Below are 27,628 nucleotides of genomic sequence, written 5' to 3'. Positions count from 1 at the left end.
GAGTTTCCCCAGCCACTCTGGGCGGCTCTGAATCAAGTGTTAAAAACAATACAGCATTAAATATTAAAAACTTCCCTAAACAGGGCTGCCTTCAGATGTCTTCTAAAGTGAAGATAGCTGCTTATTTCCTTCACATCTGAAGGGAGGGCATTTCACAGGGTGGGTGCCACTACCGAGAAGGCCCTATGTCTGGTTCCCTGTAACCTCACTTCTCACAATGAGGGAACCACCAGAAGGCCCTCAGCGCTGGATCTCAGTGTCCAGGCTGAACGATGGGGGTGGAGATGCTCCTTCAGGTATACAGGACTGAGGCAGTTCATGATGTAAACGAACTGTTTTGGAACAACACTCTGGGAACATAGGAATCTGCCTTATATTGTCAGACCAATGGTCCCTCTAGCTCAGCATTGGATGCACCGATGGGCAGCAGCTCCTCAAGATTTCAGACAGTGTACATTCCCAGCCCTATTCCAGAAATGCCAGAGCTTGAACCTGGGACCTTCTGCATCCATAGCAGATATCCTACCACAGAGCTATGACCCATCTACTCTAGATGCTTTGGATCATTGCCCATATTTTGCCAGCAGCAACACAAAACACCTTGTATTAAGTCACATTATATTGTATTGTTTTTGCTGGCTTTTACATTGTTCTGTAGTTTTGTTTGGTCCAGAATTACTGCCCTTTGCTGTTTGGGCATTTAAATCTATGCATGCCAACATTGAATTAGATCCCACTGACTTTTGTCAGATTTACTTCTCGATAAACTCGTGCACCCAACACTTTAAGATGGTTTTGTTTTTGTTTTTGCCAGCATTCATTGGCGTATGCGTGTTCATCAGTTAAACTCCACACCTGAAGAATATTTATGGGCATCACTGATTACGTCAAGATCGCTTTGTTGTGAAATGGGGACTAGGAACATGGCTTTTTGCTCTGAATGAAGCCAAAAGTGGTCAGGGCATCAAATACTACACCCAACACCAAGCTGGTCATTTGCACAATCTCAGAGGAATACCAGCCCTTTAAGACTGATGATTAATCTCTCCCACCCTCTCATTTTCCTAGCTGACATTCTGGACATGATATCCTTTTCCTCAACATGTTCCAGAGCTCGTAAAGGGCTGCATGTGTGGAATGGATCTCTAGAGCCTTATATTAACTCTGGCTGTGTGCAGACAGAAAGATAATATTTCTACGTGCACCATCTGCTTACCACCATCTGCCCCATTAGACTTCTTTCCCCTCACCCGACGCACTGAGTCCTCAGAGCAATGCAGATCTCTGGTGAGACACCTGTAGATGCTCAGGGGAGAACAGGAAGCATTTTTCCACCATGCTGAGTATCTCACAAAAGCAGCTAGAGGGAACAAAGAGCCTCCTCCTCTTTGGGATTGATATTTGAACTAGTCTTTCCCGATGTGGCACCCTCAAGATACTGGATTCCACGAGTTCCAGCCAGAATAGCCAATGGTCAACTGTGGAGGAAAGCCGGTGTAGAGAATCTGTTCATGGAGTTTTGCTAGCAAGTCTATGGACGTCCCTATTTTCACTGGAGAAATGTTGGTGGGTATGGAGTTATGTTACCCCCCCCCCCAAGTCAAGGGGATAAGTAACTCTACAGCCTTTAGAAGACACCTGAAGACAGCCCTGTACAGGGAAGGTTTTTTTTTTTTTAAAAAAAATAATGTTTTATTATGTTCTCATATATGTTGGAAACAACCAAAAATGGCTGGGGCAACCCAGTCGCGGGTGGCGCTGTGGGTTAAAGCCTCAGCGCCTAGGACTTGCCGATCGAAAGGTCGGTGGTTCGAATCCCCGCGGCGGGGTGCGCTCCCGTTGCTCGGTCCCAGCGCCTGCCAACCTAGCAGTTCGAAAGCACCCCCAGGTGCAAGTAGATAAATAGGGACCGCTTACTGGCGGGAAGGTAAACGGCGTTTCCGTGTGCTGCGCTGGCTCACCAGATGCAGCTTTGTCACGCTGGCCACGTGACCCGGAAGTGTCTCCGGACAGCGCTGGCCCCTGGCCTCTTAAGTGAGATGGGCGCACAACCCCAGAGTCTGTCAAGACTGGCCCGTACGGGCAGGGGTACCTTTACCTTTACCTTATTCTTTTATTATTATTATTATTATTATTATTATTATTATTATTATTATTATTATTATTATAGGACATCCCTATTTTCATTGGAGAAACATGGGAGGGTATGAGAAATGTTACTAGATGCCCCCAGGCAAGGTCACTTTGTGGGATCAGCTCATAAATGCAGATGCTATCAAAACTCTCCTCGATCAGATTTCTTCCGAAGGTTTTGGACTCCCAGATTACCTGGGATCTACTTGGGAAGTGGAACCAAAACACACAGGGGGATTCTTCACTAGTTCATTTTCTATTTCCAAATCTCTTCCCCTGTCCCTGCCCACAGCGTGGTGCAATTTCCATTTACTGCAACTTCAAAATTCCCTGCTTCCTCATTCTAAGCACTTGACCTGACGGAACTTATGTTAGCATGCGGGTAAAGTGTGAAGGTTCCGCATCTTGGCTTGTTTACGTATGGACATATATCACTGCCCAGCAATGATATTGCGAGTGTCTCTAGCAATAAAGACACAGGCCACAAGATGTCAGCATAACAGCACTCAAAACTGTTCCCAAGGGCCATTTGTTTAAAAAAACCACATAAGACAAATTAAATGCTTTCATCACGCAAATAAATCGCTTTAATAATCACAGTGCCTGCGGACCAGCACTTACAGAGAATTAGTATAACCCACTATGCAAAACATTTGATCCAGAGTCTGCAGGTTTGGGGACAACACAGAACTCTTTAGATTTTTTAGGGGGGAGCGGCTCAGTTCAATCATAGAAAGAACAACAACAACTAACACAGATTGTTGGTTCAGGAGAGCCTTCACTAACCTTGGCCCTCCAGAGTGCCCTCACTGCAACAATTACCAGCTCCAGCCTGCTGGTGCAGAGTCATCTAAATCGGGCAGTTTCACATCAAGCTCCTTAGCTTAGCCCCAGCATGGGTCAAGAGCATACCACGACTCCCTGAGATTTCTTGCAGGCCAGGGGCCAAGCGGAGGTAAGGAAGGAGCGACTAGGAGAAGGAAAATTCATATTCCAAACATAGAAAAAGGCAACTCTGCCAATGCACCCAGACGGATCCCCAGACTGGGATTCCTTGTTGACCAGACAATTACCTTCCCATCCATCATGCTAATTATACCAATTAAGAGATGGTGACAGGCCAGGCAGGACTTATCATGGGGGACTTTTAGAATGGAAGGCTGACATCCAATTTGGAAGCCGAAGAGGCTGGCAAGGGGATGATGGATATGCTGCGACTATCCTCGCAGTTGGGGGTGGAGGGCGGTAGATGGAACTCAAAATATGAGTTTTTCTAGGGATGGGGAGAAATGTGGCTCAGTTTGCACTTTTAATTTTTTTTTGCAATGCAGTTCTCTGGCCAAGTACTGTATCCAAAAACTGCATATGCTGGGGTGCATGAAAATGTATCTAATAGTGAAGAGCGTACCAAAAATTGCAATATGTTAGGGAGCACTGTCTTCTTCTTTTTTTGGGGGGGGGAGAGAAAGTGTAATAGGCAAACATGCATACAGACATTTGTGCATACAATACAGTCACAGCTTACATGTGATTCACTTGCGCAATTTCAACCTTGCATGGTTGAAAGCGGGCCGGTGGGAATCCCACAAATTAATGGCTTGCAAGGTGAAGAGCTCACCGCCTTGCTTACAGGACTCTAAGAGGCCCTCGCATTCGTAAGAACTTGGACAGTTGTGCAAAAGCTCATGAGAGCCTCTCGGACCCCCTGTAAGAGCACCCCAGAGTCCGGTAAGTAGGCGGAGAGCTCTTCGCCTTGCTTGGAAGGTTATATGCGTTTTTGCTTATATACTCCATTTCCTGAATGTAACCCCGGCGCAAAATGTGATCACACTGCATCAGAGGAAATTCACACTAAGCTACAGATGAAATCTCAGGAGGCCTTCCCCCCGCTTTGTTTCTAAATTGCAAACTGACAGTGGACATGTGGAGAACTGAACGTGAGATTGAAAAAACAAGAAACTGAAATTGATAGACATGTCCATCCTTAATACTGCAACGCAGCCTTCAGCTCTAGCTAAACCAAGCATTAGCCGTACAGAATCTGTGGGATAAATCAGCCCGTATAACCAACATGCTTAACGCAATGCACAAAAGGGTTAAGACCATAAAGTAAGCTGTCCTGCCAGGCTTAGCTAGGTCACAACCCCTCACCTTGGGAGGAAGGAATATCAAACACCTTTTCTTTCCCCACTATGTGAACTGACCAGTGAGGAGGTTGAAGCTGAATGCTCCAAGCATAGACCGCATGCCATCTTTGTGCTTCTATATAATGGTACCTCGGGTTAAGTACTTAATTTGTTCCGGAGGTCCATTCTTAACCTGAAGCACCACTTTAGCTAATGGGGCCTTCTGCTGCCACTGCGCTGCTGGAGCTCAATTTCTGTTCTCATCCAGAAGCAAAGTTCTTAACCCGAGGTACTATTTATGGGTTAGCAGAGTCTGTAAACTGAAGCGTATGTAACCTGAAGCGTATGTAACCCAAGGTACCACTGCATAAATAACATAGAAACATTTACCACTTTTTGAAACTAAGCTGTACTGCCTGTCTTTTCTTACTGCTGTATGGAACAGCGCATGAACCTGACCTTTGAAGAGTTTGTAAGTAAACCATTTTCCACTTACCAAATGTGTGGCCTCTTTCTATGCTAAGAAAATTGGGAAACTTTGGAGGAAACTTAAAAGGGGATGTTTTAAAGCCTATTATTTCCATGTTTTACTTTGTTGCAAATTTTGTGATTCTAAATTTCTACTGGGGATCTCTGACCAAAGAGTACTTGACCCAAATGTGGATCTAGGCACCCAAGGAATTCTCTTTTTATTCTTTAACCAAAAAAATACTAAAATACCAACACAATGTGTGGCTTGAACTCAGGCGTAAGGGGCTTGTTCAGGAGGGCTGAGCTTCTGGGTCTGCTGAGCAGGACTTGGTGATCGATTCCAGAGCTCTGAGCTACCAGTAACTACTGGTGTGACTACTGAGAGGCCAAAGGTTCCCTGCTTCTACTAGTAGGCCAACTGAGATTCATAATAAAAATATTAAATTAATTTTGTTCATTATTTATTTAATTTATTAGTCACTTTTGCTTGCCAGGGCAACACAACGTGAGTTATAACCCCACCCCCAATACATTAAAAACATCCGGCCTACATTAACAGATTAGTGGACACAACAAGGATATGAAAACTTGGGGCAGTTGTCCCTGGAAGAGCATCTACTTTTTGAATAAAGCTGTGCAGGAACCGACAATTACCTTGCAAGACAAGAGTATGATGGAACAGGCCGGCCTGCTTGCATGGATATGCACGGCATCAAAATTCAGATTGCAGCAATGTTCAGGGTTACAGCAAATGACAAGTTATTCCAGTTGGAGCTGCTAGCAAAGAATTTGGATGATGCCAAAGCATTAAAAGACACAGCAATACGGAGGGATATAGCAGTGATCAATTGCTCTTCAGTTTTCTCCGGGCTTGAAATCAAACGTGGAGTGTGAGCATTGTCTGGCTCAGCTCAGAGACCCTGAACCAACTCCATCTTGTCTCCATTCAGCTTCAACCTGTGAGAATTCATTCCTTCACCCAGGCAGGGGCGAAACTAGGCTTTATTTCATCCTGGTCAAAGACCAAGTTTGGCACCACCCATGCCCATTTGTGTACACACACAGGCTGAACGGCTCAATGGCTGGAGGCTTCACTCCCGGCAAAAAACCCAGTTAGCCCCCCTGTAGCTACAACTCTGCACCCAGGGCTTCCTAGTATTTGTTTAGGATCAAGGCAGCCACACCTAAGTGTTTCAAATCTGGAGGTGACATAGGCAGCCACTCATCATCTTGTCTGGTCCCACTGTTGTTTGAACCTACACAGAAAATTACCCTGACAATGTCCCATGACCAAAACTAACAAACAGCATCATTGGGCCATCATGTCATCAGCCAGCTCTGCTGCAATCTCACATCCCACCCATTATATTTACACTGAAATGTTCTCTCCCCTTGATACCATTTTTAAAAGTGCATTTTCACCCTTACTAACTGATGGAGAATTGGGGATCAGGGTGCTGGGGGAAGAAACAACAAAGAATATTTTTTCAGTCTCTGCCCATTTTTAAAAAAACTTTCTGGCGAGGGGAAAGGTTGCCTAAAAGCTGGCACTGATTTCAGGTTGAGATGGGCAAGATCTTTCTCACACAAAGCACCGAAGCTCTCCCATTTTCCTCGCTGTGAAAATTATTGTCCACATAAACCTCACTGGAGGATGTGATATAACCCCCTGAGTGGGAGTAGAGCAGGAGAATAAAGAGAAACTATATTTATCTCTCTAGAACAGGAGAAGAGGCAGGGCTGTTTGCCAGAACCGCACTCTTGAGAAGGACAGGGTCACATCCGAGGGGTAGAGAATCCCCCTTGCATTGAGAATGATCTCTGGCATCTCCAGTTTGGACAGGAAATGTCCCTTGTCTGAAAACCTCAGTGAACTTCTGCCAGCCAGTGCAGACATTACTGAATTAGATGGCCTGACTCCCATATAGGGCATCTTCCTGTACATTCACTATTTTTAATAGAGGGTAATGGTGGTGCTGTGGGTTTAACCACAGAGCTTAGGACTTGCAAATCAGAAAGTCAGTGGTTCGAATCCCTGCGACGGTGTGAGCTCCCGTTGCACGGTCCCAGCTCCTGCCCACCTAGCAGTTCAAAAGCACAAAGTGCAAGTAGATAAATAGGTACCACTCCAGTGGGAAGGTAAATGGCGTTTCTGTGCGCTGCTCTGGTTCACTAGAAGCGGCCTAGTCATGCTGACCACATGACCCAGAAGCTGTATGCCAGCTCCATCGGCCAATAAAGCAAGATGAGCGCCACAACCCCAGAGTCAGCCACGACTGGACCTAATGGTCAGGGGTCCCTTTACCTTTTTAATGGTGGACACATTAATCAGAGAGCAAGCATACCTTTTCCTCTTGCTCTTGAAAAGTCATTTCAGCAAAGGAAGGTTGTGGACAGGAAACAGGCCTGACAACAAGCGATCCTCCGCAACCAGGTATGTTCTACTCATGAGTAGATCTATTGCAATTCATGGATATGACTAGGTCTGTTGAGTACACTGAGGTCTACTCTGAGTAAAAGTTAGTTGAATGCCACCCAAAATGTTGCCAGGGCCGGCCCACCCATGAGCCAAGGTGAGGTGACCACCTTAGGTGGCAAGATGCACAAGGGCAGCTGAGGAATGGATTGCCTGCTGTCATGAACTGGCAGGGCAACAGGAAAGAAGGATGTAGCCAGGACAGGGAAACACGGGGCAAGCAGGGGATGGGGGAGGAGGTACTCACAGGATGGCGAAGGGTCAACACACAGGAACCAAGGCAGCAGGACTCATCACCAGAGCCACAGGCACCCCTCTCTCCACAAACAGGGCAGCATCTGAGGTGTAGGGAGCAGGGGAAGGGATGTTTTAGGAGGCTGAGGCAAGCAAGGTCCCACAGCCCAGCTCCCTAGCTGGCCAGGTGGGGCTCGCTAGCTCTGGGAGGAGGGGTGGGATTCCTCAGCTGGAGTAGGTTTGGAACAGATGAAGGTCACCTGCCTCATCAAGCCCAGATGCTGCAATCAACAGGCCAAGTACACAAGGGAAGCAGAGCTGAGGGGCTGTGTTTGCTCAACTGCCCCTGTTGATGGACTTCAGCTTGGATGCTCCCGGATCCCTGTGGGACTGTGCTTCCCTTTGGACACATGGATTTGGACACTCCGAACTGAGGACTTGACATACTGCTTTGCCACCAGGTATGCCAGGGGACACAGGAGGCACTGTGGGTTAAAGTGCAAGTAGATAAATAGGTACTGCTCCAGCAGGAAGGTAAATGGTGTTTCCGTGCACTGGTCTGGTTCACCAGAAGCGGCTTAGTCATCCTGGCCACATGACCTGGAAGCTGTCTGTGGACAAACGCCGGCTCCCTTGGCCAATAAAGCGAGATGAGCGCCACAACCCTAGAGTCAATCACAACTGGACTTAATGGTCAGGGGTCCCTTTACCTTTTTATGCCAGGGGTTTGGGGCACCTGCTGCTATGGTGACAGTGATATCTGCAGTGTGCTCTTTGGAGGCCTAAACTGGACCCTCCAAGTGTCCCTATTTTCCAAGGACAGTCCAGCATGTACAGAACCTGTCCCAGTTTCTCATTTGATCCCAGAATGTCCTGCTTTTCCTTAGGACGTCCTGTTTTCATCAGAGAAATGTTTGAGGGTATGTGCCCCTCCCATGCTGGCCTTTGATTCCCACATCAACCATTGGATAGGGTTGATTTGATTCCACCCCTTGTGTCTGATATAGATCTCTACTCCCCCCCCATTCTTCCTTGGTTGGGGAGGCAGCACCGCTGTGTGGTTCGTCTCGGGTGACAAAATGTTTTGGGCCAGCCCTGAATGTTGCAGCGTAGCCCTGACCTGTGTGTGTTCCCTCAGCCTGTGTTGGAGGATTGTTAACAACGGGTGTTAGCGTAAAAGGCAGGAGTCTCAACTCTAATCTGGGTGTTACTTCATTAGCATGCAACTCATTTGGGCAGGTTTTTCTGCATTTTCATGCTAAGGCCATGTTTTCTGTGCACTTTTTCCTGTTACATGGATACATTTTTGTTGGAGTCGGGTTCAGTTCTCGTTGCCTGTATTGTTCTGTGCCTGTGTTTTCCCATCCTTCTCTTTCATGTTGCCTTTGGCTTGCACCATATCCTGAGTCGGTCTGTTCATGAAATGGTCTGGAGCAGGACCTAGAAGGGGTTTTTAATGCGGTGATTCTGAGTTGCATTTTCTGCCTTTGGACATGAGATGGCATTAGATCCCGCTGATACCTTCTTACATGCCTAACCTTAGGGCCGCCACTCTATTGGAGGAAGCGTAGTTGATTAAATTATGAGTCTTTGCTGGTTGATTGATTAAATCTACATACGTTTGCACCTGAGGAAAGAAGGATACCTCTAAAATCCCCACAGGCATCGTTCCATCAGGCAGAGGAATAGCCTTTGCAAACAAGCATCAACAGAAGGGGGTGCCCTCACCACACACCCAAGAAATGGAATGGGGAGGCAGCAAGGTGCAGTGGTTAGAGTACTGGACCAGGAGCAGGAAGGCCCGGGTTCAAATTCTCCCAACTCAGACATGAAATTGACTTGGAGGTGTTGTGTCCGTTGCTGTGCTGAAGCCAAATGTACCTCACAGGGTCGTTATGTGGAGGTAGACTTGCCATATTTCAAGAAGTAAAAATCCGGACACAACTTTTGGGAAAGTTGAGCTTTTTGGGGGAAAGTTTCAGAAAAGCAGACATTTTGCTGATTTCCCAAAATTTCCCAGACGCTAAGTTCGTCATTGGAATCCTGGACATGTCTGGAAAAATCCAGACATATGGCAGCCATAGAGGAGGAATATGGGGAAGGAAGAACCACACACAAGGCCTTGAGCTCCTTTGAGGAAAGATGGGATCAAAATGTAATAAAAAATGTAAGTTTCCTGGAGCTGCAGAAGCAACTGGATGCATTGCTCTGTAGCACAAGCAAAGCAGCACTTGTCTGCTTAAGGCAGAGGTTTTCAACCAGCTCCCTTGACCAACTCCATTCTTTCTGCAGCACCCCTGTGGGGCTCAGGAGCCCAGTTACATCACCCCTTGCCTGCAGAGCTGGCAGTCTCTCACCCTTTTTCGAACACCCTCCCTTGTGGAGTGTCCTCCTCTCTCTGTGGGAGTCCTCTGGGCAGTTGCTGCTGCCGTCCCTGGTCTCTGGGCTGCCCCCTGCCCTGCCCCAAAGAGAGGTGCTTCCCAGACGCACCATTTAGCTGCAAGGCTTATAGCCTGGGCTGTTGCAACAAACAGCTGTGCAAGCCTTTGGGAGGCAGAGATGCGAGAGGGCATCAGAAGAGGGAAGGAAGGAAGGAAAGAGGGACAGAGGCCAGTGTTGCCCACGACACCCCTGACCATCATTCAAGGCACCCCAGGGTGCCACGGCACACCGGTTGAAAACTACTGGCTTAAGGGCTTACCCAATGCATATCTGACAAATTCTGGTTTGGAAGATGCCTCTTCAATACAGGGCACTTGTCAAACTGACTTAAAAGAGCTTGTGCATCTCAAGAGCGTGTCTGTCCTTCTGCAGCCTGGTTCTCCGTCTGTAGAAAAGCCCCGTTATATCCCCTGCTAGAATGAGGACAACCCTCATCTTAGCTACGAAACCTAGTTTTCAAATTTCTGCTTCGGATTAATGGAATCTTGGTTGTTTATTATTCTCCCCAAGGAGCAGCCTTAGCTCAGTGGTAGATCACATGATACTGTGTGCATGCGGACAAGTCCTGGGTTTAATCTTGTGCCGGGCTGAAAGCTGCTCTCCAGTTTCTCATATGTTTCTTCCTAACCACCCCCTGCCCCACCCCACCACAGTAAAAGAGGCCTGTGATCTTCTGCCTCATTCTAGGATGCTTTAGAGTGTCATCGAAAGACGTAAGAAGAGCCTACTGGCTCAGGCCAAGGCCCACCTAGTCCAGCGTCCTGGTCTCATAGTGGCCAACCAGATGCCCCAATGGGAAACCTGCAAGCAGGATCTGGGCAGGGACACGATCCCCTGCAACTGACATTCAAAGGCGGTAATGCCTCTGACAACGGAGGTGGAATGTAGCTATTGTGGCTAGTAGCCATTGACTGCCTCCTCCCTCCATGAATTTGTCTAACCCTCTTTCAGAGCCGGCTTGGATCACGACCTCTTACGAGTGTGAATTGCACTGTTTATGTTCTGTGAGAACAAGTACTTTTTATTTGGCTGGCCTGAATGTTCCAACATTCAGATTCACCAGATAATAATAATAATAATAGTAGTAGTAGTAGTAGTAATAATAGTAATAATTTATTATTTGTACCCCACCCATCTGGCTGGGTTTCCCCAGCCACTCTGGGCGGCTTCCAACAAAGATTAAAAATACATCAAAATGTCCAGTACTTCTCCCAGCAACTCTGAAATGGGCTGGTTTATTCCATATTTTGTCTGTTCCTTCTCCTGAAAGGGCAGAGGGAATGGAAGCCTGGTTGCTGACCTTGCCTACTCAGCAGCAACAAGGCTCTTGTATTCTTAGAACAGACCTTAAAATAAATAACATGCTAAAGATTTTGCATGGTACCCTATGTTAGTCCTATTCCAAGGACTAACATTGATGTTAACGGACATGACTTGCTTTCATCCAGTAATTTCAATGGGTCCACTCTGAGTAGGACTTAATTGGCTTCACTCCATTCCTACTCATTCTTTGCTCTAAGATACGGTTCCCATAATTTAGAAGAGCAAAAAAGAGGACACATTTTCCAACTTCTAAGTACGGATTGCTTTGACGACTCTCATTTTAAATACCCCTAACTATACGTAGGCTATAGAAGCTGTGAAATATAGCTAGTAGCAATGTTCTTAACTTTCAACAACAAAATAAAAATAATACATATTACTCCCTCATTTGCCACGTGAAAGTATTTGGGCTCATGTTCGCTTCTTGGTGAACATAAGTGTGCACACCATAGGGTTGGCATACATCCAGAATTTCCCAGACATAGAAAGAATATGGCACCTGGAAGCAGTGTCCGGGCAGAAATCACTAAAATGTCCAGGAAAGTCTAGATTTGGTGAATTTCCACCAAAATAGCTCAAAAACTTCATTTTTAAAAATATTTTGCAACCCTAGCACACAACAATTTATTTAAAGTGTTTTAACATGTACATATAGAATCTCCTTAAGGGCAAGGGGATGTTAACTCTTTCCCTCCCAGACTCTTTTAGTTCTGCCACTAGAGAAAGGGCTTACCAGTCGATATAGTATTTAGCTAGTTTTAAGATGCTGCTCTCTTGTGATTCTCTGCTGCAGATCAGCTTAGCTGGGTGCCTTAGATTTGAGTCTAATGCACTAGAAAAAAAAGTCTTGGGTTACTGTAAAGAAAAAGAAAAACAAAAACTGGACATTTTGTCCAATTTTAAAAATCCACAGGGACAGAAATTTAATCCTGAAAAAGAGGATGTGTCTGGGAAAAAGTGGACCAATAAGTTGATGGCCAACAAACATTCTCAGTCTTTGTTTCCTCTAAGACAGAGAAGGAGAATCTGTGGCCCTCCAGGCTTTGCTGGACTCGAGTTCCCATCAGACCTGGGAGCCAGCATGGCCCAATAGTCAGGCAGTGACAGTCCAGTCACATCTGGAGGGCACCAGATGTTCCCCACCCCTGGTTTAGGACATGCCACATACGGCCAGTTTGGAAGTGTGGTCAGTGAGCAACCTCAAGGTTGGTGGGAAGCAGGGAGATGTTAGGGCTTCTGTGGGAGTATTTTCTGTTGCGATGGAGAGGCTAGCTTCTGCAGCTATTATGCCTCCCATTTTGCTGCTGGATGAGCAGGCGGCTATCTCTCCATCATGTTGGCATTAGCAACGGCTTCATGGTGGCCATCTAAACTAAGGTCTTATTGGGTGCTAAGGTTGACAGAGGGGGCCCACTTCGCAGGTCCACTGCCCTCAGAAGCTTAGGTGGAGCGGCCCATAACAGGGCCTTCTCTGTGTCAGCCCCTAAGCCATAGAATTCCCCCCTTGCACAGGTGCATCTGGTGCCCAAATTGTATAGCTTCCATTGTGTGCTGAAGTTGCCACATCTTTGACACCAGAGATCCATATTTTTGGAGCCCACACTATTCCTCTGATTGGGAAATATTTTCACTGAGTTTAATCTTACATTTTTATATTGCCGCAACCCATCCTGGGACCTTAGGGTGAAGAGTGGTGATGATAATAATAATAATAATAATAATAATAATAATAATAATAATGATGATGATTGTCCCACACACTTTGCGCAGCAAAAATATCCACAGATATGAGACCCTCTTCTTTCTTCTTCTCAGCTCTTCCACTCAGTCTTGGCTCTGATATCCAAAGAGTAGCAAACAATCATGCCACATATAACAAAACGTACTTTAAAATAAGCTTTATTTAGTTGTTGTGTATTTTTTTTAATATTTTCATATCTGCATCCATGCCTTCAAGGAATTGTTTCTCCCCACACATGTTGGGGGAGGGAAGAAAAGAAAGTTAAATCTAATGTTACCCATAGTTCAGAAGCTATTTTATGGTAGTAGTTCTCTTTTAAATAAATCACCTTCTTAGTTTTGCTTTTAAAATAATTATTTCCTAATGTACAAAACAAAACCGAAAAAGGGGGGGAGGTTTTTGTTTTAAAGAGAGAAAACAAGAAAGCTGAAATGGAAAAAAGAAGAAGAAATGTCTAAATATATTCCAGAAGTTTTGCTGTTTGGATTTTTTAAAATTCTGATTAAAAGGGAAGGTGGGGGAAGGGGTGGGGGTGGGGAGGGAAGGAATGTGTAGCATATTGCAAAGAAGTGACCCACAGTGAAATGTTCTGCCTCTTGTTTACTTGAGGCTAATGGGAACTTTCTTCTGAAATATAAACAGCAGCTTTGGAGAGGCAATTTTTGTCAGGATTGTGGCAGGGGGAGAGAAAGGGTTAAATTCCACTCGCTCACCCCCCTGGCTTCCCTGCAACTGCAATTTTACATAACAAAGGACATGCATGTACCTGTAACTATTAACATAATATCTAGTTGAGCTGTAAGATACCCCTTGCTCTACCAACATTGGCTGGCAGGGTCCATTTCCACTTTCCCCAGGTAGCAGAACCTTCATGCAGTCCTCCTTGCAATCTTAAGACAAGGTGCCTCCATTCCAAAAAGATGGGATTCTCAAAAGCCAGCCCAGCACCGGAGAATCCATTGCCTTCCACTATGAAGAGTGGCAAAAGGCATTTGTTAAGCTTGCAACATGATGGGTTGGGTTAGCTGCCTATTAACTGGAAAATCAAAGTCTTGGGGACAGGGAAGAGATGGGGTGGCTTTTGAAAGCACCTCCCAAAGCTTTTTTTATTTTTTTGCCTGAGATGTAATTCCTACTAAGAGCCCGGGCAAAAGGCAGATCTACCCCTGCCACTATCCCTCCCCTCTCCCCCTGGATTTAGAAAAAATCTGGGTTGATGACACTGTCAAAAAAATATGATTTGGTTGCAGAAATGCTCGATTGAAGGAAGCAATGGCCCATTTGTAACACCTGCGAGGTCTTTCTGGTGCAGAGGGGAGTTGGAAATTGCTGTGTTCTGGGACAGAGAGAAGCGGAGGCTTTTTTTATGTCAACAAAACGGGTCTGAGGCAGTTAACAGCTCCAGAGTTCCTGTGTATGTGCTGGAACGAAGGAGACATAAAAATGACAAACCAAAGCATGTTTGCATATCTACTTTACTTGCCTTGCGCCATTTTATTCTGCTTCAGCTCATACGGGAGGAGCGTAGAGGCCTAGCACATCTCTTCCAACCCTTCTGAGATTCTATAAGCCGTTGTTGCACACTTTTGAGATTATTTCCATAACCAATAACCATAAGGTCTAGAAACTTGGGCAAGGATAAGGGAACAGAGGTACCTATGTCTGCAGTAATGGTCACAGGCCAGAACTACAGTGTACACAGCTCCTTGGGGGGAACTCCTGAACATATCAGATAAAAATACTTAAGCCCAGTGCAGGATCTCCTCATGTATTAATTGTCCTTAAAACAGACTCCCCTCTGCTGACAGCGCATTTGATTTGGTATCAGGAATGTCTCTATCTTCTAAAGCAGGGGATGAAAGACCACAGGGCTGCAGCCCCTTGTTAGAACTTGGATTCTCACATGGCATTTTCAAGGCAAATGTGTCTCCTCCTGAGAGTCACTCCCAAGCTTGGCTAAAATGACTCCACTGTGTAACTAGGGGAAACGTTATTGCCAGAGATGTACTCCTTGCATGGGGGGGGTGTGTGGAGCGTGTGCCCGTGGCGATGCTGAGCTGCAGGGGGCAAGGAGATAGCAAGATATGACCCAAAGTCCACAAGGAAACCAATCTTGTGCTATGAATTGAGTGCCCTGAATTGAGCGCCATGTCCCCGGAGCCATTTTTCTCCAGAGAAAATGAACCAAGCTTCTCGGCATGCACAGGAGAGCCACAACGTGCTTAAGTTTCCATGTCCTGAGAGTTGCACCTAAGGCAGTCACATGGCTGAGTGTCCTCACTATAGCACCCTGGGTGGAAAGGAGTCTGGGGGATGCAATCCAAAGGACATTGCTTGCTGGAAATCTACATGCCCCAGAGGTGTTGCTGTTCTGGTGTCCAGGCAGTGAAGGATGAATGAAGGCCTTACTGGGATGCTTTCTGGGTCCTATGTTTGCTAGCAGTTTGGAGGCAGTGAGGCATGGCCCAGGACCCTGTGGATGGGGCTTGGGGGGCAGCTCAGAGAGGGAGGGGATCAAGCTCAGTTTATTGGATCAATAAATTCTGAACTGAGAGTAGAGGGGGGCTGTCTGTTACTCCTAAGCAGGTGAAGGTCATGTGGGAGATCTATGTTAAAAAGAGGTCTTACTACAATATTTGACCCTGGCTACTGCCCAGGCAAAGTGCAAGTAGATAAATAGGTACCACTTCGGCAGGAAGGTAAATGGCGTTTCTGTGCGCTGCTCTAGTGTTGGTGTTCTGATGTGCCAGAAGCGGCTTAGCCATGCTGGCCACGACCCGGATAAACTCTGCGGACAAATGCCAGCTCTCTCAGCCTGTAAAGCGAGATGAGCGATGTAACCCCAGAGTCGTCTGCGACTGGACTTAACTGCCAGGGGTCCTTTACCTTTTTTTTTAAAACTGCCCAGGCAAATTCAAAGCTTGACCTGGAAGCTCTTGTTAGCCCTACCAGGTCAAGGGGGACCAATGAACTGCCTAGGTGGGTAAAGACACTCTGGAGCCCAGGAGGACACCACAGTCCAGGGGACTTTCAAATACTTCACAACTCAGCTGTTCCAGTGTGGATTTCAACATCCCTGGCCAGCAAGTTTCTAAAAATAAATATTAATAGGAATTTTGAATCAATATTTTGCATTGGCCACCAACAGTAGCTTCACCCACTTAGCTCCTTACCATATTTGCCAGCTCCTAGGTGTGAGCCACAATCTGCCCCCTCTGTTGAAGACCTCTTTGCCTGTGTCCCAGCTCATGTAGGAGGGAGCAACAGAGATCCCGAGAAATTTGGAACAAAGCTGAGGGCCTCACGGAGACCCTAAGCCCATGGTGGGGAACCTTCAGCCTACAGGGCTAATCAGGCCTGTTGGGACTCATTTGGCCCACAAAGTGATGTTTGGCCAAGCCCACATGCCCCAAATTTAATGGTGAAGGAATGTCTTGGCCAAAGAGGGTTTGGAGGCACTGCTGAGCAGTGGCACCTGCAAAGCTGTGTGCAACACACTTGCAAAAGCCTTGTGCGTTGTACTCTGCAAGTGACCATTCGCTGGTGTGTGACTCTTTGCAAACTCTGCCAATCATTTGGTTGTCTGCTTGGGCTCTTGGCACCATTATCATTGAGGCTATTAGGCCATTGAGAAATGAGGGAGTTAAGGGTCCTGCCTGCCAGGCAGATCCAGTTCTCTACCCTGCAGCTCACTTGCACCCTTAAATGGGCACCATGCTGATGAGCTGCTGCTATTTCAGGGTCCACAGATCTTCCATTGCACTTTCTTCATTCCTGCTTTTATGTCTGCAAAGAAATGGTTGTTTAGCACCAACAGTGCAGCTGCTGCTGCAGAGGCCAAAAAAACAGGGCAGTTAGTTTTCTCATCTTGTTACTGACATGCAACGTGTGTGTTTGGAACCCTGTTTCTTATTTCTAAATTTTCCACAGTGCTAGGCATGTTTAGCTGTCAGTTTGTTTGAATCCTATCCTCCGCATTGCAAATTTGCACCTGATGCTTTGATAAACCCTGCAAAAAAAGTGATAATTGCATTCTCGTGCTTGTGTCGAGATCTTTTGTGTGGGTGTTGAGACCTGTGCGTGTGTGGTTTCAATGATGTAAATGTACACACCTGTGGACTGACAAATCTCTGTCAAAAAGCAAATCTGATACAATTGTTCAAGCAATATGCTAGAGCACATGCACCCATCACTAAAACACTGCACAAAACACCTTATGCAATCATGTACACGATCACATCTGCATCACTTTTTGGGCAGTGATTTATCAATGCACTTAGGAATGTTGGAAGCTTTCTTATACCACTAGGCCATATTTCTTAGTACTCTTTATACTGGCTGGAAGTGGCTCTCCAGGATTTCAGCCATGGGTGTCTCTTAGCCCTACTTGCAGATGCCAAGGACTGAACTGGGGACTTTCAGTTTGCAAAGCAGATGCCATACCACTGAGCCATAGCTCCTCCACCAGATGCTCATTGGTACTGTAGAAGTAAATAAGGTGAAAAAACTTGGGTGCCCTTGAAAAAACGCCAGGGGAAAACACACATCAAACAAACTCTGCTTCTCATTTAACACTAAACTATGGCTTAATAACCGATAGTTATTAGCACTAGGTGTGAGCCCAGTTCAGAAGTTTCACTATGGTTTGTTTGTTGTTGGCAAGCGAAGAACTAAAACCATGGTTTGTTTTCATTATTAATTTAAAAAATATATACTGCTCAACACAGTAAAAAAAATAATACTCCCTAAGCAGTTTGCAAAAATAAGAGTTCAGCAATAAAAATGCAAACATTCGACAAAATTACATAAAAACTGGGATAAAAACACAACTGTGTATCATAAATAAAACTGAGCCCTGAACAAAAAACAAGGGCTATATCAAACTAGGTTTTACTTGGAGTAAACCCAATGAAATGAATGGACCTAAGTTAGCCATGCCCATTAATTTTAATGCATTCAGTCTGACTTGGACTTGCATAAGATGCAGCCCCCAAAATGTAAGAGAGAGTGTCCTGGGAAACCTGAGTGATGACACATGCTTTAAAGAGGCACCTGAAGATCTTCACAATCTCTGCCTTGTGCTTTATGCAAAGAGGGAGCAACCCAGAAAGTGGCTGCTGTTGTCAAGAAAGTCCGGTCCTGTGCTATTGCCAATGGACAATCAGCTGGTTGTGGAATGACCAGCAAGCAGGAGTTGAGTATAAGAGCCTGTGGCTCTCAGCAATGAGCATTCAAAGACACACTGCTTCTGGGAGTTGGGAGCAGAGCCACTATGGCTGGAAGCTACGAAGAAGCTGACCCTCCATGAATCTGTCTAATCCTTTTTTAAAAAAAGCCATCCAAATTGTTGACCAACATTGCCTCTGGTGGTAGTGAGTTCCATAGTTTATCTATGAGCTATCTGAAGAAATGCTTTCTTTGGCTGCCCTGAATATTCCAGCACTTGGCTTCCCCGGATGCCCAAAAGTTCCAGTGTTATGAGATAGCGGGGGGAAACTTTCTCTATCCACTTTCCCTGTATCATGCACACTTCTATCCTGTCACTTCTTGGTCATCCTTTCCTTAAACTAACCCCCCCCCCCCAATGTTATAACCCTTGATCTGTTTTGTTTGCCCTTTTGTGAAAGCTTTCCAGCTGTAAAATATTTGTTTTGAGGTGAGATGCGCAGAGTATTTCAAGTGTGGCTTCACCATAGATTTATCTAAAGGCATCATGATATGGACAGTTTTGTTTTCGATTCCTTTCCTAATGATCCCTCACATGGAATTCACCTTTTTTGCAGCTGCCGCACACTGGGTCAATACCTTCATCTGGCTATCTACTAAGACTCCAAGGTCTCGTTCCTGGTCAGTCACTCCCAGTTCAGACCCTATGAGCAGATATGTGAAATTTAGGGTTTTTCGTCCCAACCTTACACTTGCTTACTTTGAACTGCATTAACTGCCCGTTGCCCCTAGGAAAATGAGACAAATGGCTCCTTCTGTCTCAACTGCAGGATTACAAAATTTGGTCCAGAGTTCTCCCAATTCTGCCAGAGGATCTGGAAGGGCTAATGATCAATTGACCAAGGAAATACGATCACGTTCAGAAGTGCATGGTTTCTGGACCAGCAGTCCTTGGATGTAAAGTCATCAAGAAATAGTAACTCTGAGGAGGAGGTGGATCCCTAATCCTCCCTGAGTATATCTGCTGGCAATGCAGTTCACACACCAGTCCCTGAAACCCAAGGAGGTACTTTCCCCACAGGATTCTAATCAGTAGTGGTCAGATTCCTTGGAGGCTCAAGAATACCCAGGTGACTTTCCCTAAAGGAGTACTCAAAATGCCAAACCCCACTGCTAAGAAGCCAGCAGTTGTCTTGAAGAGCACTAGTCCTTTAACTGGCCATCAGCAGCGCTCCAAGGGTTGGGCTTTCCCCATAACTTTTCGGTTCAGACTACAAAGCCCTGGCAGTTGCTTCAGGCCAGTGCTGAGACAATATGATCTCCCTGTCTCAGCTGCAGGGTTGCTATCCGTGGTCCTGAATGCCAGCTACAGAACTCTGCACAGCATCTCTGCCCTTGATCAAGGTCCTGGCCTTGTCTCAGGACCAAGGCAGCTCCAGATCCCCGGGCTTACGCTTCTTCACCTTGCTTGCGTTTCCTCTTGTTGGTGGAAACTGAGTTGGTGGGTGGAGAGAAGAAACCAAAACTACGTTCCCAGTAGTTGTGTCAATGGGCCAAGCCAGTGTTTTCAACTGTGTGAAGCAGCGATAGGTTTTTGTTGACATAAAATATCACCTTAGACAATGGGCCATTGCTTGCTTCCATACCTTGGTCCTACAGAAGCAACTTTTTTCACTTGCCTTTTCTCGCTGAAGTCTCCTTGACATTTCAAATCCAAGGAAGACATTGGCCATTTTGTGGCTGAATTATGGTTCACTCATTTCTGATCTGAATGCACATTCAGAACATCAGTGTGTGAAATCCCTGATCTTGCCTGCGGGATGGGGACAAATGACAATGTCAAGCGAGGGGTTGAGACAGAGTTCAAAGCAGCTTTGGATGTTCTTGCAAGGCTTGAACTTCAGTCACTCACAATCCATGAAAAACTATCTAGGGAAATAAGTAATAATATCGCATCACTATGCCGCTCTGAGCAGCGGCAGCAGCTGATGTGAGTTAACCAGAAAGTGACCTGAACTGACAGAAATGCACATTTGGCATTTTGTTTGGGTGTTCCGGCAGAGAGTCAGGGAGAGGAGGGGGGTGGATGGAGGCAGGGAGAAGGGAAATGGGGAAAACTAACATTTGTTCTCTTGGCATCAAATCCATCATACTTCAGCTCTGCAAATTCAACTCCCAGAGAGCAGGGAAGTAGAAACAGCACCCGTCCAAAACCCCCACCCAAAGTGGAAAAATATAAATTCCAATATTTATGTAATAATTTAGTTAGAATACATCTTCTGTATTGTGCAAATAAATTAAAAACTAAAACAATATAGGGAGAAAAAAGAGGGTTAAGGAATTATTCCAGATGAGTATGCATTAAAAAACAAAATAGAAAAATTAGGAAGATAAGCGAGAGCGAGCACATCCATATGATTTCCAGGTATTCTGGCCTGGAAGAGGTCATCTTACTGGGGTTTGGGGTCTTTTATTTTTGGAACTGGGGGTGGCTTTGCACCCAAAGCCCACTCCCCTTTGTACTCTGACCACAAGTAAGAATATGGTCACTTATGAACTGCAGCATAAATGTTTCGTTTGCCACAAGTCTGGCTCAGAAGCCCACTGTGGGCTGAAGGATCATGTCTGTCACATGCAAAAGAAAAGAAAGGTCCAGAGGGCATCTTTGCACAATCGCTCGCAGAAAAAGCTCACAGTGATGCTGTCCGTCTTTATAACCATTTTGCTTGTTACTTCCTCCTACAAATGAACCTCTGTGTGGTGGTTTTCAGTTGCAGATAAAAAGGAAAGGATACAGTGTGTGGTATCCAACTATGTCTGCCTTAAAGTAGACCCACTGAAATTAATGAACATTGCCAGCTTAAGGCCATGAATTTGAATGGGTCAACTCTGAGGAGAACTTAGCTGGATACAACCCAGAGCTTTCACCCAAGCATTTTGTAGTAGTAGTGGTGGACCTAAGCAGATGCGTGGAATTAGTCCAGAACAGCCAGAAATGCCTACATATTCTGCTAATGAGGGTTTCTAATTTCAGTTTCTAATTTTTCCAATCTTAAATTCAGTCTTCTATATTTCTATACTATTTCTATGCTATTTAATCACAGTCCGTTTTAGAAAACAAACAGATACAGCATAGTTCTACTTAGAAGTAAGCCCCACTGAGTTAAACAGGAAATATTCCCAGGAACAAGATGGCAGCTTTAACACTCTCTCTCTCTCTTTCCACTTAAGATTTGTTGGCTGAAATTGCCACGACGGGGTGATTGGTCCCGTTGCTTGGTCCCTGCTCCTGCCAACCTAGCAGTTTGAAAGCACCTCAAAGTGCAAGTAGATAAATAGGTACAGGTCCGGCAGGAAGGTAAACGGCGTTTCCGTGCGCTGCTCTGGTTCGCCAGAAGAGGCTTAGTCATGCTGGCCTCATGACCCGGAAGCTGTAAGCCGGCTCCCTCGGCCAATAAAGCGAGATGAGCACTGCAACCCAAGAGTTGGCCACGACTGGACCTAATGGTCAGGGGTCCCTTTACCTTTACCACCTCTTTGCTTTCACTGGAAGGCAGCAATGTCTGCAATGAGTGACTGGATAGCCCCTCCTCTTCCTGGTTTCCCTGGTATCATCACAACTAAAAGGACTAGAAATGTACATTTTTAAAACTAACACTGCACATTTAGGAAGTGGCAGGGTCTTGTTTTTAGCCGGAGCTCACTGGAGCTCAGCTCCAGCACCTCTTAGGTGGGTGCCATTGCCAATCAAAGAGGAAGAGTTTGGATTTGATATCCCGCTTTATCACTACCCGAAGGAGTCTCAAAGCGGATAACAATCTCCTTTCCCTTCCTCTCCCATAACAAGCACTCTGTGAGGTGAGTGGGACTGAGAGACTTCAGAGAAGTGTGACTGGCCCACGGTCACCCAGCAGCTGCATGTGGAGGAGACGCGAACCCGGTTCACCAGATTATGAGTCTACCGCTCTTAACCACTACACCACACTGAAAACGGGAGAATTTCATGGTGAGAATTTCTAGAAAAATAGCACTGGGACACGTCCTCCAGCATTCTGAAAGTGGGGCTGGTCCTCACAGCCTCTCTTCCTATAGGTACAGCCCTAGTTTCACCACCTCAAGAGGGACATATTTATAAGAGGAAGCAACCTATTGCCAACAGGGACTCGTCGCCTCACGGTGAGATTTGTCTGGCGATATGATTGTGCAAGAGCAGGGATGGCCAACTTCTCCAGTCTTAGGGAACTCCATATGGCAGCACAGAAATTCCCTTTACCTTAGGGATGGCATTCAGTATAACACCTACTCAAAGCAGACCATGGAAATTAATGGACATGACTCTGTTAGGTCCCTTAATCTCAACAGGTCTTCTCTGAGTAAGGATACAACCCCTTGGCTTAAATTCAGTAGGAGGTCTCAAAAGTGATCAAAGCAGAGGGGACACCATCCACATAGCCAATCATTATAAGAATGGGAGGTGGTGTCTGCAGGCTGGACCGGAACCCTGGTGGGAGGGGTTTTGGATTCAATTCATCACCCCCACCTGCTTGCTGTGGACCCAATCCAAATCAGTGTCTGGCATCTCCTACTTGCATTGGAGCAGGACTGCAAGGAGAGCAAAAAGCTATTCCACACCAAGGTCTCAATCCAGACTGGGGGCCCCACACCTGCTGTTTGGATTTTGGGGGGGAAAGCTTTCATGCAACAGAGTGGTCTTCCTCTCCAGTCTAGCCCAACAAGCTTGACTTGGTGGCTGGATCTCTTGCCCATAAGACAAGGCCGTTGCCCATCCCTGCCGCAAACACACTTCTGAACTGCTGGCTCGCCATGAGATAGCGCGTCCGCCCCACCAGAACAGGACACACCATTTCTCCCTTTCGGCAGCCATCTTGGCAAAAACACACGAGACGCAGACGTCATCTCAGGGTGGGATGCAATAAAAAGGGGGGGAAGGGGGAGAGAACAGCTTTTTGGGGGACAGGAGACATTTACAAGCACACAGTGCACAATATTCCTCGTCGTCGTTGTTATTTACAGATACACAGCAGTCCTTCAAGTTTTTCAAGTTTCGTAAAAAAAAGGGGGAGGGGGGGACGAAGAGGAAAAAGAAGAGTAAAAAAGAAATGTGGGGAAAGCAGGGTCGGAGGAGGCGGGGGGCAGGGAGAAACAAAACAAATAAAAAAAAAGCACACCCCAGAACAGAACCAGGGAAGGTCACACAACACAACTGGCATCGCTCCATAGACAACAGTTAATGGGGGGCGGGGCAGGGGGTTCACACAGGGGATTGCTGGGGGTTTATGTACAGCGGGTTACATTAGAGGCCACGGGCTCACGATCCGCTGGGTTCGGTTAGAGGCTTTTTTTTTTGCTTGCGCACACAGACACTCCCACACACGCACGCACACCAGAAGCGGGAGCGGGAGAGGCAGGCCGTCACCAGTCGGCGTCCTCCTCGATATAGTAATCGGGGGCGGTACCATCGAAGAGCCCGGGGTCGAGCGATTTCCGTTGCTTCCCTCTGGCAAAGACGCGGGAGATGGATCCGAAGCCCATTTTCTCTTTCTTCTTTTTCCGTTTTTGGTCTTCGAGGTCCTCTAGAGACTGGGGAGGAAGGAGACGGCAGGTTTTTTCATGGAAAGGGTCACAGAATCATAGCGCTGAAAGAGACAGCCAAGGGTCATCCAGTCCAACCCCCCCGCAATGCCAGAATCCTTGCTAAAGAATCTCTGGCAGAGGACCACCCAACCTCTGCTGGAAAAACCTCCAATGATGGAGAGGCTACCATCTCCTGAAAGAGATTGTTTAACTGTCAAACAGCTCCAACTGTCAGAAAGTTCTTCCTAATGTTTAGCTTGAATCGCCTTTCTTGTAATTTGAAATCTATTGGTTTGGGTCGCACTCTCCGGGGCAGCAGAAAACAAGCTTGTGTCCTCTTTCGTGTGGCAGCCCTTCAGATGTTTGAAGATGGCTATTGTATCAGACAGGCGATGAGCAAAAAAATGGGGGTGCGCTTCTCAAGTGGGGCCAGTCAGAGATGGGCAACTCTGCTTATTTGGTTTTCTTATTTTCCCACTCTTACATTTGCTTCTCCACATTTCTAAGTTGCTTAGTGAATCCCACCCCACCAAGGTATCCTAATGAAAATTCATCACAAGTTTAATGAAAATTTCTCCTGATATACACATTTGCCTAATGCACACACATTGTTGCAATAAAAAACTCCTTTTAAAAATGCTGTTTTCAGCACTATATGCATTTTCATGCACATTTGACCCTGGCAAATGCATTTCTGTACTCATCACTACTTGGCTGAAGAACTGCCAAGAAATATGAATTTCTAAGGATGGCCTTGCTTTGGTCCATACATTGTTTCAGGAACTACAAATTATGCAAGTTTGACTCTAAGTGAGACAAGAACTGATTTCCTCTACTACCCCTGACACTTGAGGTTGACAGTAGCAGATACATTGTTCAGTATATTGTTTATGGATCGGACCCTCTACAAATTAAGAAGACTGATGCACCTGGGTTCCCTGTAAACAATGTGGGTTGTATCCAACATTATAGTAGACCCGATGAAATCAAGGGACACAGCTTAATTAATGGACATTTCCTCATTGATTTCAGAAGGTCTACTCTGAGTAGGACTTACTTGGGTGGGTAAAGCCCCCTAAACCCACCTGCTCTGAGTTTAATGCCCTTGGATCTCCTCCCACCCTTATGACACATCCTGGAAAAGTCCCTTTCAATAGGTTTAACACATGTCTGGCCACGGAGGATGACCCGGTTCTTACCTGGACAATTGGGTTGTGCAAGTTTTTCTGTACTGGTCCAGGACTATCTCCCTGCCGGAAGAAAGAGGAATGTCAGCTTGGCACATAGCAGAACAATATAGCCTGGAGCCTGTGCGTGCTCAATGCCCATTGCCGAAGCGCGCCTGGCACCTTCCCCCAATGGACTGGCTGGATGCAGAGGACTGGTGGAGAAGAGGTAGCAGACTGGGAGAAGGTGGTGTTGGAACAGGGTTTACTGAGCAGGGAACAGGGTTTAGTGACCAGGAAGAGGCTGTGGCAGAGAACAGTTTAGAATCAGAATCAGAATCAGAGGTTGGAGAGGAGACAAGAGACAGAGATGAAGAAGGTTGCTGAAGAAGCCAGGGGGTCTCCCCCTCCTGCTGTGACCAGCTCCCCTCCCTGCTGGTTGCTCAGAACCCACAGAGGTATGAAGAGGGCGGAGCAGAGACAGACAAGGTGACTTGGGCAGAAAACTTAGGGAGTTGTGGGAGGGTGTGGTCCTTCAGTCCTTGCAACTGCCTCATTGAGGCAAGGCCCACTGGGAAGAGTTGCTGTGCTCACTAGGACTCAGCGCTTTTGTTTCTTTGAATAAGGAGTTAACTGCATTGACACCTTGTGAGTTACTGCTGACCAGCTCCTGCCTTGACATTCGAGATACGTTGTGCTTTGCTGTGAAAAGCACACTGGCTGGCTGAGGAATAAAAATGATGATGGAATGGCAGTGGTTGGCTCTTAAGGGAGTTCCACAATCCTTTCAACACAGGCTTCTTCCCTGGGGTAAGATCGGCTTATTCTGTATCTTCACGGAGAATGGGCAAATGAGGCACTGCCCCACTAACTTCAGTCCATCTCTAGCTAGCCCTCACTTGCCTGTTTTCTTATGCAAGAGCAATCTAGTGGGGCAACGATGCACGTCTGCCTCCTCCCCTTTAGTCTCAATGTTGCTTTGTAGAAGATGGGGACAAAACTAGAAATAGCTGGTTCAGCCTCTTATTGGCTCCACCTGCTGTTGGGTTTTCTGCCCCACCAGTCCCAAGGGGCGCCAGACACCACTACCATCACCTTGGCATCACCAGGTGGTTCCACAAAGATCTAAATTCCTCTGAGAACTCATTCGGGAAGGGTAAGAAAGTCTAGTGGGGCAGATGGTAGTAAGCAGATGGTTCATGACAAAATATTGTCATTCTGTTAAAACACACACAGCCAGTCAGAGCTAATAGGAAGTTCTAGAATTAGCTGGCTCTGTCTGTCTTTGGCTCTGGCACCTACTGTGAGTCTCCCTGTCCCATTCCCAAAGGGGACCAACCACCTTTGTGTACCTCTCGTCCCTGAAAGCTGGAATGCGGTCAAATGGAAAACAAAAGCACAAATGAGATTCAGTGTCAGGGCACAACTAGATGGCAGACAGGAGAGCCATAGGGGAAGACCCATCAATGGGTTCAGAGGAGGGCAACAAAGGCAGTCAGATATATTCCAAATCCTTAATAGCAATATTTCATTGGGTGGTGGGTTCATCATTTCCCCCTCAATAACCACTTGGCAATCTGATCAACAGGTCAACAAATGTTTTAATTCGATTGATTTCTTATTTGAATCAAAAATTTAAAAAGGAGTGGAAATGTTTTGATGAATATATGGCAAAATATTGCTCAAAAAAAGATATGCTAATATGCCTAGATTAAAATGTGAAGTACTGGATGGAAGAAAAATTAGTAAGGAAAGATAATAAGAATATATAGATGATTTGAGAAGGTTGTAGAATGCAAAGATTATTGTAAATTGTATAATGTGGAGGAAATTGAGTGGGGGCGGAGGGAAGTGGGAGGAAGGAGAAAAGAATAATATGATGGATCTTGAGGAATAGAAATGTAAATGTATGGGGGGATGGGGAGGAAATGGTGTTGGCTTTGGTACATCTATATTGTAAAGTAATATGTGAAAACCAATTAAAAAGAAAGGGAAAAAATGTTGTAATGACCTCCCTACTGGAGATGTTATGGGCTGTGTCCAATTAAGTCCTACTCAGAGTAGACCCACTGAAATGAATTGGCCTAAGTTAGTTATGCCCATCATTTTCAATGAGTCTGCTCTGAGTAGGACTAACCCTGGAGTCAATGCAGCCTTCATTTTTGACTGTGATGTGCAACATTCAACAATGACGTTATCTTGTACGTTTTCATCTGCAGGGAAAATGACAGTTTCTGTGAGTGGATGGAGAGACATCTTGGGCAATATGATAGGGCAAGGGGTGAGGACCCTAAGTGAACATTGGGTGGGATTATTACCAAAAGGGTGCCACCCTTTTATCTCTTTTGGGAGGAGCCATTTAAAATAAATAAATAAAAGCACACTGTCTTTCGATGAACTTAGACCCCTGAGGAAGTTTACAACGAAAAGTTTTACAACCAACATTGGCACGACAATTCCTTCAAAAAACCAAAACGGAGTGGTTGTGTGCCTACTGGGGTGTAAGTGAAAAGGGCTCACCCCAAACATAAGGCGGTGGTTTTCTATACGCTCAGAGAATTCCTTAGGTACATTTTATGTTCAAAAAAGAAAATGAAACATAAAGGAACCTTGAAACGGCCTGACCTGAACCTGTAAACTTCTGGGACATACAAAATGTTGAGGTGGGAAGGGAAGAAAGAGGATTTAACTGGTCTGCTAAACCCTCAAACAGGGAGGGCTATAGTCTAGATAGAGGGTTGCATGCCGGGGACAT

At 46.0% G+C, this 27,628-nt stretch overlaps 1 protein-coding gene and 1 long non-coding RNA gene across 3 annotated transcripts in view; one reads left to right on the top strand and one right to left on the bottom strand.

Moving 5' to 3' along the window:
• LOC309377011 overlaps positions 1-27,628 on the top strand; it is a 72,920-nt gene that overhangs the window by 28,826 nt on the left and 16,466 nt on the right. The window lies entirely within an intron of this gene.
• The window catches only part of LOC309376843 (kazrin-like), a 219,856-nt gene continuing 215,348 nt past the window's right edge, over positions 23,121-27,628 (bottom strand). For both annotated transcript variants that reach the window (XM_081923728.1, XM_081923729.1), the window contains exons 7-8: positions 24,907-24,957; positions 23,121-23,713 (exon numbers count right to left, since the gene is read on the bottom strand). In XM_081923728.1, the coding sequence (XP_081779854.1) occupies positions 23,546-23,713; positions 24,907-24,957 (219 nt within the window). In that variant the 3' untranslated portion in view covers positions 23,121-23,545. The remainder of the gene's footprint in view (positions 23,714-24,906; positions 24,958-27,628) is intronic.

Source organism: Podarcis melisellensis, assembly GCF_964234715.1.
Source record: "Podarcis melisellensis genome assembly, chromosome: 8".
NCBI lineage: Eukaryota > Metazoa > Chordata > Lepidosauria > Squamata > Lacertidae > Podarcis > Podarcis melisellensis.
The sequence above is the reverse complement of the archived record's forward strand: the minus strand, read 5'-3'. Positions and strand labels throughout refer to the sequence as shown.